This window comes from Momordica charantia, assembly GCF_013281855.1.
Source record: "Momordica charantia cultivar OHB3-1 chromosome 5 unlocalized genomic scaffold, Mcharantia_2.0 BLBB01000005.1, whole genome shotgun sequence".
NCBI lineage: Eukaryota > Viridiplantae > Streptophyta > Magnoliopsida > Cucurbitales > Cucurbitaceae > Momordica > Momordica charantia.
The window spans coordinates 9,110,065-9,123,269 of record NW_028275163.1 but is presented as its reverse complement, the minus strand read 5'-3'; the positions used below and the strand labels follow the sequence as shown (position 1 = coordinate 9,123,269).

Sequence of the window (13,205 nt, the reverse complement as noted above, 5' to 3'; positions counted from 1 at the left end):
TAAAAAAAATATATCAATAAAATGTCAGTAATATATAAACAATATTAATATTAATTATTTTAAATTTATTTAGAAATAGAAAAATGTTTATTTGTTAATTTAAATATATTTTTTGATTTTTTAATTTTTCTCACTTTTATAGAAATATCCATTGATTTCGATAGGTTTATAATATTTTCACGAAATTGAAATATGACATTTTGTGTGGAAGTAATAGTTGCAAGCTTAATTTTTGAAAACAAAAAATGAAAAATAATTTTGATATCAATATTTTAAAGTGTAAGGGCGATCGAGTATTAGTTGCAAGCTTAATTTTCGAAAACATAAAATAAAAAAATAATTTTGATATCAATTTTTTTTGTCTAAGGGTGATTGATGTTGAAAATCCATGGACGTGTGTAATAATCCCTAGGGGTGAGCATCGATTGGTCAAGGTCGACCAACATTTATTATAGCTTAGTTGAGTTGGGTGGATCGTGCAATAAACCTCTCTCGACCTTCTCTTTCTCATACGTCTTTATGAAAGCCTCTCGCCTTTCGAGATCTGGTCCATCATCAACTCAGTCAGATCTTTTTATTTTCTTCTGCATTTCGTGCCTGCTACTCTGCGGAATTCGACCTTTTATCAGCAGGTAGAGTAGTAAGATTAGAGGCACAATGAAATTAGAAGACTTGGCCATTTTTTTCAAAATTCGATTGCTGTCTCTGAAGTCCTTCTTGATCGATGGTCCCCATCAGCATTAGTGCCAATTAGCCGCTGCTTATTTTGGAAGGCGAGGTATTCATGTGTGATCGCAGATTCCACGGTCGTAGCTATCGTTCTAGCTCGACATTAGGAGCACGGGGCTCGAGATATCTAAAGGAGGTACTGACCCCTCCCCCGACGCCGAAAACCGACCTAGTCGGTTGCGGTCGGTTGGAGAAATTTCTTTCCTCTCTCTGTACAAACCAACCATTCAACCGACTGTTCGGTCGGTTGGGTTGGTCAGTTTTTGGCTGATACTAAACTCGAAACAAGGACTTCTTCAAATGGGTGGTGGTGTGACTAAATGCAGGAATGATTTGAGGAGGGAAGATGGAGAAGAAAGGGAAGAGAAGAACTGGAGGAAGAAAGAGTAGAAAAGTGGTGAGAGAGTGGAAAAGAGAAGAGGATAGTGAGAGGAAAGAAATTGAAATTGAAAAATTGTTAAGAAATGGCTCCTAGAAAGCCACGTCGGTCGACAAGAAAGGGATAAGAGAAAATAATAAATAAATAAATATAAATTCTGATTCACATGAATTATGTGAAATGATGAAGCAGACGTGACTATATATTAACCACTTTTTTTTTTATATATTAACCACTTTTTTTTTTATTCTTCTCTCTTTTCAATTCATTCCTCCCTCTCTTTTTTCCATCTCTTTTCTTTTTCTCCCACTTTCCTTCTCTCGTTTCGTCACTTTACTCCTACCATCCTTTTTTCTATCCATCTTCTTGTAGCTCTCCTCTCTCCCGTGGAATACTGGAATAAAACTTCGGATTTTTTTCCTTATACAAGTCGATCGGTTGGTCTGTTTCTTTAATATTGGAACAGTCGACCGATGGACTAATCGATTTTTCACAGTGAAAAACTGACACCGACCGATTCATCTCATAAACCAACCAACCAACGTTAGTTCGGTCCGTTTTAGTCGGTCGGATCGGTTTTTCGGTTTGCTTTGCTCACCCCTAACAATCCCGTAACTCAATGGTTAATTATGCAATTATGTATTTTTCTTTAAATATATAATTAATGAAGTAAATTTAGTGTATGGTTAAAACTTTTTTACTTTATCAAACAAATCAGAGTTGCAAATTTCTACTCTGGCATTTGTTTTGTGATTATACCAAAAATTAATATCTAAATCTATTAAATAATAATTAAACCTAGAGACATGATTAATAGTCCAGAAAAAGAAAAAGAAATCCAAAAATTAGATGATTAAAAGAAATCGTTCTACAAGAATATGGGTTTTGTCACATTTCCTGTTATATTTTAATTCATTAGATTAATATATTAAGGTCTCGTTTGATAATATTTTGTTTTTCGTTTTTCATCTTTTGGTTTTAAAAATTAATGTCAGAAAACATTGCTTTCACCTCTATTTGTTTTGTTTTATGGTTTCTATAAACATTTTCGAAATCAATGTCAAATTTTGAAAAAAAAAATAGTGAAGAATGGGTTGCACTTACAAATCTCATTGGCTTCTGTCAGTGTCAACCATTGTGATGATTCTTGGCTCTTGGGTTTCGAAGCTTTGATAACAACAGGAGAATTATTTCCACCCCTCTCGCTAAATCTATTTAGGGACAAAGATCAAACCAACTACGTCACGACGCCATTAATACCCACGACAGATTACAGCATCGGTTGCCATACACGTCCATCTCTCCAGAATGCTGCGTTTCCACCACGCTCGCTCTTTATATCAGAATTTTGAGAGGTGTTATCTTTTGTTGTAACCTACCTTTCAATACCAACAATCTTTTTAATCTTTTTAAGTGTGCATGGTTTATGATAATTGACATATATCTCCAATTAAGAGGGTGTGAGTTCGATTCTCCACCCGTTGTATTAAAAAGAAAAAAAAAAGTTAATGGTTGGAATTTTCATTAATATGGGGCCACACATGTATTAATTTAATGTGTTTTTGAAATGTATAGATACCATGAAATAATTTCAAATTTGATGGCCTGCCAAATTGGAAATATATATCAAAACGTTGTAACCGACCCTTGCTTTCTGGTCGGTTACATAAGGGTTATGGTCCCCAAGTCATATCATTTTCACGTTAGTTTCTCTCATCCCTTCACATAGAGAATCTTCTTCCTGTTCTACGAATATACAAAAGTAAAACCAGAGGAAAACGTGATTCATCTAGACTTGGAAGATCAAACCTGTCGGCATTCAATTTTTTCCCAACAAGTGGTATCAGAGCCTTCCCATTCTTAATTCTCGAGAATAATGTCGAAATTGGTTTCAAATTAAGGCTGTTTTTGATCTTCCATCATGAAAATTTTCTCTGTTTTAAAATATTCGGTTCCTATCTTTGTTTTTGGTATCTTCTGTGTTTAAATTTGATGCCAATTTGTGTTCAATTACTTGAGCAATCTGGATGTGAAATCGAAATTACTGTACTTACAATTGTTGTCGAATTGATTTACTAATTATGCATTTTTGTCATTTCTGGGTTGGATCAAGTTAATTGTGAATTTTCGTAGTTTGCAATTTCTTACTGCCACTCTTCCACTACCACCGGTGCGTGGGTAACTGCCTATATATATTTGGTTTCATTTGTGTTAAAAAAAAAAGAAAAAAAAAGAAAAAAAAAGGGGCAATTTGGATTATTTGCTTCTCATGGGTTATCATTTTTGATTTACAGCTCAATTGCGTCCCAGATCCAACTTTTGTTGTTTCTGTTGCAATTCATTTATTATGTTTTATTGTGAATTTAGATATTAATATAGTGAATTATTGGTAATTCATATTTATAGTGCATTTGGAAATATATTATTGAGTTATGAAATGTTGTGGGGCATGCTTATCTTGTTTCTTCAATATATAATTTTTATTTAGAACATAAATTCAAATTTTGGTGAAATAATTTTATGGTTAATAAAGATTGTGTTAAACATATGACTTGAATTGATATTCGAGGTCGCCAACGTGACCTCTCTGGTTGAGATTATTCATGAATATGTTTAATGTTTGAGTGTTTGTATATTTCTGCGAATATTAGTCGGCTCAAAGGAAGGTTGATATTAGCGTGAATTACAAACATTTTTGTGGTGATAAATGTGTGACAATTATTAGGTTTTTGGGCATGTGAATAATAAATCGATCCAAAGATAGATTTGTTATTTGTCGTGCATTTATTGTCAATATTTGATCACTACACCAAGATTATCACTTACAATCAATATTATTGTCCAGAGACTTGATGTTGATGTTGTATTAGGTATCTTGTGAAGGGATTAACCATTATTTGAATTTTATGATTATTATGACTCATTATTGTTAAATATTTAACAATTACTTATGTGAGCATTATTGTATATATTTAACTTTGTTTTCTTATCGCCTGATATTGCTACAATTTATGATATTCTCAACAATATTCCTTTTCTTAATGGTTCCAACTTCAAAGATTGGAAAGAACATATAGTTGCATATTTATGCTGCATGGATCTGGACCTTGCATTTAGGATAGAGCAACCCCCTCCTCATTCAGCTGAAAGTTCTCTTAATGATAGGAGTCTCTTTGAGAAGTGGGATTGCTCAAACCGCTCAAGTCTATTGATCATAAAGCGCGGTCTTCCTGATGCGTTTAGGGGTGCGTTATTCGAAGGAATAACAAATGTCAAAGATTTCCTAGCTGAAATAGAAAAATATTTTGCTAAAAAATATAAGGTTGAAACAAGCATACTTTTACAAAGCTTAATTTCAATGAAGTATAAGGGCAAATGAAATGTTAGGGAGCACATTATGGAAATGTCTCATTTTGGATCAGAACTAAAGGCACTTAAGGTTGAGCTATCTGATGGATCGCTTTTGCATTTAGTTTTGCTCTCTCTACCTACACAATTTGACCAGGTTAAGGTCAACTATTATGGTCCAAACTGTGAATGGACTCTAAATGAGCTCATTTATTATTGCGTGGAGGAGGAAGAGAGATTACTATAGCTAAAGATAGACAATGCTCATTTGGCAAGCATCACCAAAGACAAAGAAAATAAAATTCTACAACTTCTAAAGGTCCAGTTTCTCAACTTTTGTGGACATATAAAGAAGATTTGTATCAAGTTTCATGCCTAGAGTGTGAAGAAAAGGTACACCTCTTATTTGGTCTGTTCTTCAGTACATCGAACTTCAGTACCTTGAAACACGTCATTGTGAGATTTTGGTGCAATTACTCACATAAGTGTTTCTCTACAGGATTGTCTGAGTTACCGAAAGCCAACTTATGCTAAAATAAACATCTTTGTTGGTGGTGGTAAGTCGGTAGCAATAGAGGCTATAGGCATTTCTGGCTGTTCTTAAGTACCTATTTTATTTGAATTTTAAAGACACCTTTTGTTGTACTATCTGTAACCGAACTTTGGTTTGTGTTTTCTATGTTCGTAAATACTGTAATTAAGTATTTTGATAACAATGTTTTGTCTTTGAATTCAAATATTGTTGGCATGGTTTTCTTGATGCTTTTGCAACTAGAATAGACCAAAATAAAGTGTTTAGCAACCTAATTGGTATAAGTTTTATGATCCGACACTTAAGGAATTTCTTAAGAACTGCACAATTTTTCAGATGTTGAGTTTGGGGGGAGAAATAAGGGTAAAAACATTGTCCTTTGTAAGGAGGAATTAGTTTCTATTCTTATTGTTGTTTTTTGTAGTGTGCAAGTTTCTATATTTGTCACTGAAGATTAAGCATATCAGGATTTTAAACTAGACAATGTTGAACAATTCCTACTATAGATGAGGTAGTTGGTCCTAATGAGCAAACTCAACAAACTCCAGAATTAATGTCCTTTGACATGGTGCACTAGAGAAAGATCAGAAATGTCCATTTTGGATAATTTTATTAGCTTTCTTGAGGAACAATGAGAATCATATATGATACTATATAAATGCCATCAAGTTATTATCTCGTTAGGTTTTGAGATAAAAATTGTTGATAATTGTGCGTATCACAAGTTTAGTGGGAGTAAGCATAAAAGAGACTAAAGTAATTTTTTGACATCCTTGTCACTAAGAAAACAAACTTAATGTCAGTTAATGCCCGAAAACAATCTAGAAGTTGAGAAAATGGAAAAAGGTTCCTTGTTCATCTACAAGGAAACTAATGTAAGCTTAAGTATGTGTACATGTGTGGTATTGTGTACATTGTTGGGATGTTATGCAAATATTTAAATAACCCTGATATAGATATGTTTGGTAAGCAACCAAATGTGGTTAAAAGGTATCGTAAAGAACAAAGATTATATGCTCACATAAAAGAGATCATATCAATTTGAGATCATTAGGTATTCAGACTCTTATTTGATGGATGTCAAAATTGTGGTAGATCCACCTTAAAATATGTTAAATGGTATCCAATCACATGGAATCTAGCTACAAGTTTTTGTCACATGGCTGCAAATTGTAGAGGGTGTTGAAAGACCACTCGAATTTATTGTGACAGTAAATAAGCTATATTCGATTAACATTAGGAATTCATAAATTCGTAATTGTGAAGGAAAAAGTGCATAGCATACACAAATCTATAGAGTATATTTGTGACAAGCTCCATAATAGCAGATCTACTTGTAAAAACATTACCACCCCTAGGTCTTTCATCTTTCATGAGCATATCACTCAAATGGGTGTTACTGGAAATAGGAAATTATGTTTCAGTGGGAGTTGTTATGCTCTATGATTTATATGGACATGTTTATTATGTGTTTTGGATTCTGATCAGAAAAATGGAAATTAAGTTCATTATACTTTGCTTCATTACGTTAAAAGTTTTGATCTCACTAAAGTAAAGGAAGGACCAATTGGAAATCGGCATGTATAGATCACATTTCATGTAATTTCCATATTGTACATCCATGGTTTGATCTATGTCATTTAGTTATATTCGTATTTGTGACCAATGATGGGTTTAGTTGCGTTTCATTGCAACGAAAACCTCTTTGATCCTTACTAATGTAACTAATGGATCAGATTGTTTAAGTTGACTCCTTTTTACGATAGCAATTTTGGAGCGCATAAAGTCAAACACATTTGTTAGATTACATATGTGGCCCAGTGGTAGATTGTTGGAATTTTCAATAATATGGGGTCACACATGTATTAATTTAATGTGTTTTTGCTATTTAATTAGACCGAGATAAGTGATTTAATTCTGTGTACGTTTTGGTTTAACGGAGTAATTATAAAATGGCTATGGGCAAAATGTATAGATACCATGAAATAATTTCCAATTTGATGAGAGGTCAAATTGGAAATATCAAAACTTTGTAACCGACCAGAAACCACTGGTCGGTTACATAGGGGTTATGGTCCCCAAGTTAGATATCTTCACGTTAGTTTCTCTCATCCCTTCACAGAGAATCTTCTTCCTGTTTTATGAATATACAAAAGTAAAACCAGAGGAAAACGTGATTCATCTAGACTTGGAAGATCAAATCCGTCAATCGGCATTCAATTATGGATCAAAGGTACGCTTCCGCTTCTTGAGTGTTAATTCTCTTAGATTGAAACGGAAATCGATCTATGGCTTTTAAGTTTTGGGTTTCAATTTTTCCCAACATTTTTTGTGGGGCTGTCTAAAAAACTTATTTTAAAAAATGTCTAAAGTTTTCCAATTTTACACTTTTAGATTTCTGCATGTAGGATTTTTTAATAATACTGGTTTTACCCATTGCATTTATATTATTATTGTTATATATTTTTTTTTGAAATCTAAAAGATTTAAATCCTTATTTTGATTAAAGGGTCCAAACCAATTATTTCCACAATCTCTTAATTCACTCATTCATATATTAATTACAAAAAGATTATCATCATTTTAAATTCGAAATTAATTAATGTGTAGATTTACTCATGATTTCAAGTTGAAAGTATATCCTGTTCATATTTTTTCGTTATTTCATTTTTATGTTAATGTTAACATATATGCTATTTGTACTTTTGAAATCTAACTATTATTTGTGATGTAATTAACAATTTGTATATACGTTTTTAAAGTATGATATGCATCATGTATTATTGTAAAATATTAACAATTAATTATTCATGTGTATATTTTAGGATATATACACCGTGAAGACTTTTGAAATCAAATATTATTATGAATATAATATATATGCTTATATATCATGTCTCTATTATTCGAACTTATAGAGAATAATTAGATATAATTCGGTTTCAAAAGTTCCCATATTTGGATACTATGCATTAAACATGATATATTCAGATCTTTTATATTTATTCTCACTCAACCTCATTCCATTTTTTCCCCTGATTTTCTCTAATCAACCCGATTCCCTATATCCATCTAATTATAACAATTTTTTTTTCTATTATGTTTTCCCATCCTTGCCTTAATCCTTATTTCGAATTTCAAATTTATTCTTGCATAATTTTTTGGTTTGATGTTTTATTTTTAATAGTATGATAAATATATACTCCTCCAAAATATTATTTCCATATTTTAATTACCTTTTTCCTCTCATTATTTTTCTTAGCATTTTTTTTCCGTGCGTCGTTTTTTTAGTGGTATGATATACATATACTCCTCCAACCATTAGATTATATAATATATTCCAATGACCATTTTATAATATATTTATTCATTTTAATATTCTAATGATATGCAAATATAATCTTTCAGCCTCCCAGTTCTAAGTAAAACTTGGTAGATTGTATAGGATTTAGTATAAATCGGAGACACCAATTGAAGATATACAAGAATTCACACAACTATTTAAACAATATAAAATATATCCGACAATTGAGTTCCTATAACTACCAAATTGATACTTAGTTGTAGATATATTTTACATCCTCATATATACAATAATTCACACTTAATTTTTGCACCACTCAAATCATTTTTGAATCTTTAAAACTTTATTGTTAAACCTTACAAAAATAGAGAGTTAAACTCTAAAAAAAAAAAAAAAGAGAGGGAAACAAAAATCAGTGCCAAAATAGAGGGAGTATTGTTCAAAACAACACACAAAATAAAAAATCGAGAATATCCCATTGAATATATATGGGTATGAAAAATATACCAATACTTATGGGTACCATCATAAAGGGGGTTTCGAAGGGGTTAAACAATACAAAAAAACAAGGGTCTTCAACATTGTTCAAATCAAAAATAAAAAACTTGGAAGATATATTGGTATGCAAAATATATCATGGTGAGACAAAACAAACCTTCCGATCGACAACTAAACAATGTTCGGGATAAACGGAAGGCTCAAACAGTCGACAAGTGGCAATCGACGAAGAAGAAGCTTGAACGGTCTGGTCCAGAATGCTATTGCTAGCTACGGTCTGCTATGGCCTTCCGGTCGGCGACTAAACAAATCTCGGGATAAACGGAGTGCTTGAACGGTCGATGGGTGGCTGACGAAGAAGAAGAAGCTATAACGGTCTATTCCGGCGACGAAGAATAAGCTTGAACGGACATAAACAATGATGTTTGTGGAAGGAGAGCAAACGAGAGAGGAAGAAGAAACGATGGACGGACGAGGTTTTTTTTTTCTTCGAAATTTTGCAATAATGGAGGATTTTGAAGATTGGGGTAGTATTTTGGGGATTTGGTAACTTTTATTTTTGGAAAGTTATTTAGGGATTTAAAATGTAACCTTCCTACTAACCAATTTTGAATTTCAAAAAATAATTAATATTTAGGTGTAAATACAAAAGGACATAATAGTAAATTGATGATGGGTATCATAAAAAATGATGTTATTTCACACTTGAATCCTTTTACGTAATTACAGTATCTAAATAGCTTATTAATGCACTAATCCAGAAAAAACATTCACTATTCCGTACTTCATGGGCCACCCATTAAAAAAAGGAAAAAGAGCTACTTTGTAGCTTGGATGCACATTATTAATTTGTGTTTTTTTTTTTTGTTTTTTTTTTGTCTAGAGCCAATGAATTCATGAGCTTTTCTTTTTATAGACTCTATCATTATTTTTCACGCCTTCTTTTGGTATAAATTATCTCATCTCTTTTACTCCTATGCTTATATTGTTTTGGTTCTCTTTTAATTAATTGAAGAAGTTTCTTGTAACTCATTTGGTTGGCAGGATAATCACCTTTCCACTCTTTTGAAATTTCATACCTCGGTAAGATTATTAGAAAATTATTTTTTTTTATTATTATTTTTTAAAAATTTGGCCAAGAATTCAATTCTATTTTCAAAGAGAGGTAAAAACGTTACTAAGAAATTGTAAAAAACCATCATAACTTTTAAAAACAAAAAACAGTGGGTTACCAAATAACCCCTAACCTCTTTTTTTCTCTTTGGTTGGAACATCATGGGGAAAGATATAAGAAGAATAAATTATCTTTGAATTCAGTATCATAGATATGAATCCAATTCCTACAATACTAAAGAGAGTTCTTTACCCTTTAAAAGGTTAAATTACTATACTAGACTAACCTTATTGAACGTTGCGGTTACCAACAAGTAGGAAATAAAGTAAGAGAAAGTAGAGAGAGAATACAGGAGGAGAGAAAGTGGTTCATCTGTTGCAAATTTGAAGAGATTTAGCCGTCTTTTTTTTATCCACGAGTGTTCGGACCAGCTAGTAATCTTCAATGGGAATTAGCTGAAGTTTGCCTCCATATATATCAGGGACTTGGCTCTCATCAATGTCACTAAGCAGCGTGGATCGAAGCTTTTTATCCTCCACAAAGCTTATCTACAAACATATAATACAAAAATTTTCAAAAAGTGCTTCTAAAAGTTTTCATCAATCAAAAGCACTTTTAAATGAATTCAAACGATGTATCCTACACTGCACTTGCACTCCACTTGGTGATTAGGAGCTCCCTAATTTATTTTTTTTCAGTTGCATAATGTTCGATACGAAATTCATGTCGAGTACTTACCATTTTGAGAGACATGCTGGGGATAACTTTCGAGAGTGGTATTTTTATGTACGACACTCTTCCTAATGAATTTTCTCAAAAGTAATTTTAGAATTTTTTAAAATTACTTTTGTTTAGGCTAAAAGTACTTTTCACCGTCCCAAAATTACATCAAACTCATACTAAAATACTGCATATGTTTAGAATCTCAACAGAAGTCAATTTTAGGATCAAATTCTATGGTATTACTTATTAGGTGACTAAATGGTAGAAAATGATGTCCCAATGCACACAAGAAATTTTACCTTCTTCTTGGTTTTCTTGTCAATAAATGGGTAGACCATCTTCCATGCCGTCATGAATATGTATGGAACATGGACGATATATAACTTTCCCAGCCTCTCTGGGTAACAATCCTGCCATCAAAACAATCAAACTACTGTTACACCATCTCATGTGCAATTATATGATCTTACTAGCAGTGAATCCACTGCTATTTTTAATGTCTTGTGTTACAAAAGAGCGAGATGGTGCATCCCTTTAGCATCCACTTTTTAAAACAGTCAAGTTCAAGCAGAAGCAGAGGCTTCGAACATTGCTTTAAAGGACTCCTGAATGTACAAAATGTCAAACCTGCAAGATCGATAGAGATGCTCGATATCCCCGAATGTCGCTATTAGAGTATCCCCATCCTTGAAGGTCGCCGATACACACAAATTTTTCCTGCCCTCTTGGCATTCTGAAGGAACAAATCAGACTTAAATCACTGTTTTGCTTGAAATCTATCACATGAGGAGGATTAACCCTTTTTTCTCACAAAATGGAAAAGAGGAAAAAGAAATAAAGGTATTCTTGTTGACCCTGTAATCTATGTTGTAAAAAGATATTTGGGGATAATCACGGTCGATGAAGATCAAACTTTTTCAAGATACATATTTAATGTATTTTTTTAGAACTCAAAGGACACAGAAGTACAACCTATAGAACAGATCCTATTCAAGTAAGTTCGTTCTCCTATTCAATGTACTATTTTGCATTGGAACCAAATAAAAAAGCAGGCAACTGATGAATGAGTGGAGCATGAATTACCTGGAACATATTTTCTCTAGAACAAAGATTACATAACCTGCAAAAGGATAGAAGATAAATTGAGAAGCCTGATCTGTAATTTCTAAGTGAAACAAATAAGAGAGTGCTTCAAATTTTGATTCACATAAGCTCAAATTCAAAACATACGAATAAACTCTTCCATATTTCCTTGTTTGTGCCTGCCCCCAAAGCCAACTACAATAGGACGTCCCTTCTTATCAACACCTTGCATAAACAACTTGTTGTGCGCGATATTGTTTGATATCTCAGACAATGATATAAATCCATTAGGAATAGCTGATCGTCTCCAGGTCAGGTACTTCAGAAACATGGCAGAAGCCTTCTCTATATCTAAATCTCGAGCTCGAAGGAACCTTCGGATCATGAAATCATCCACATCCTACAAACGAACCACGATGCACAATGTGAAACAAGATGCTTAACAGCCCAAATTTACCATACAGATGAATTAATCGCCATGGTTTCCATTTCACAGGATGTTCTTATGCAAAATTGCTCTTGCTTTAGGTTTGGGTGATTCTTCTAAAATATGGATAGTCGGCAAATCTGCAAATTATATCTATATACTTTGAAAATGGCTTAGTACTCTATGATCTAATTTTCTGTGGGCCAATTGTATTGGAAGGAATGGCCAATTACAGAATAACAAAAGGACAATTCAACCTCAGAATTTAACAAAGTTAAAAAAACGTGTTGATCCCATGAATATGGTTGTACGGGACACCTGATGAGCAAAAAAAAATATAAACGATGGAATTTGAACACTGGACGCAAGATAAAAAGAATCGTCGAGATCTTTCAAGTAAGAGCCATAAATTGAAAAAGAAAAGACGATAGCTCGGATTTGAGCAAACCAAACGACTCTGATTGAAAGAAGACAATCGATCGCAACAAAAGTAATGGTGGAAGGAAATTGAATTTCCGTACGAAGCATTGAACACAAGTGAAGAGAGAGTAGTAACCTTAGCAGAGGGATCTTCTCTTTCAACGAAAGCTCTCATGAGTGCGACCTTCCTTTTCTCGAGCTCATTGCTGTCTAAGCCATCTTCAAGCACAGGCGAGACAGAACCATTTTGATCTTCTACGCACTCCTCGAACTCGTCCTCCTCTTCATCCTCCGTCCACTTTGACTTCTCCATTGACGTTGCTTTGTTCTCTACGATCTTCGACTGCGGAGTCGCCATGGACGGAGACTTTGTTCTACCAGATTTCTCTCCTTCGGTCTCTCTCCATTTACAGAGAAACGAAGAAACAAAGAGAGAGGAAAACGACGACTTAATTAAATGCTGGAGTTGATTCAAAAATAAATAAATTAAAAATAAATGCTGGAAAATACTTTGGCCAACCGTTTTTCATCTTTGGCACACTTAAATATTTGGCGAGAAAAATATAAAAGGTAAAATAAATAAGGAGTTGTTAATTTTTAAACGATGATCAGGACAATATTCGATCTTCACTGATAATAAGTATTTTT

At 33.0% G+C, this 13,205-nt stretch overlaps 1 protein-coding gene and 1 pseudogene across 1 annotated transcript; one reads left to right on the top strand and one right to left on the bottom strand.

Annotated features, from left to right (window-relative positions):
• Nucleotides 1-4,202: 4,202 nt before the first annotated feature.
• On the top strand, nt 4,203-5,060 carry LOC148211252 (uncharacterized; annotated as a pseudogene).
• Nucleotides 5,061-10,078: 5,018 nt separating this feature from the next.
• On the bottom strand, nt 10,079-13,002 carry LOC111025140 (Sec14p-like phosphatidylinositol transfer family protein). The gene is made up of 6 exons (XM_022302985.2): nt 12,694-13,002; nt 11,858-12,110; nt 11,711-11,747; nt 11,255-11,360; nt 10,927-11,037; nt 10,079-10,452 (listed from the first exon to the last, which is right to left on the bottom strand). Exons 1-6 carry the CDS (start codon nt 12,913-12,915, stop codon nt 10,336-10,338), a joined length of 846 nt encoding a protein of 281 aa, XP_022158677.1. The 5' UTR covers nt 12,916-13,002; the 3' UTR covers nt 10,079-10,335.
• Between the last annotated feature and the right edge of the window lie 203 nt (nt 13,003-13,205).

Coding starts and splice junctions, on each gene's coding strand:
- LOC111025140 (XM_022302985.2), bottom strand. CDS start 12,915: ATGGCGACTCCGCAGTCGAAGATCGTAGAGAACAAAGCAACGTCAATG. Junction 11,748..11,857: donor AAATATGGAAGAGTTTATTC/GTATGTTTTGAA, acceptor ATCCTTTTGCAG/GTTATGTAATCTTTGTTCTA. Junction 10,453..10,926: donor ACAAGAAAACCAAGAAGAAG/GTAAAATTTCTT, acceptor ATATGTTTGTAG/ATAAGCTTTGTGGAGGATAA.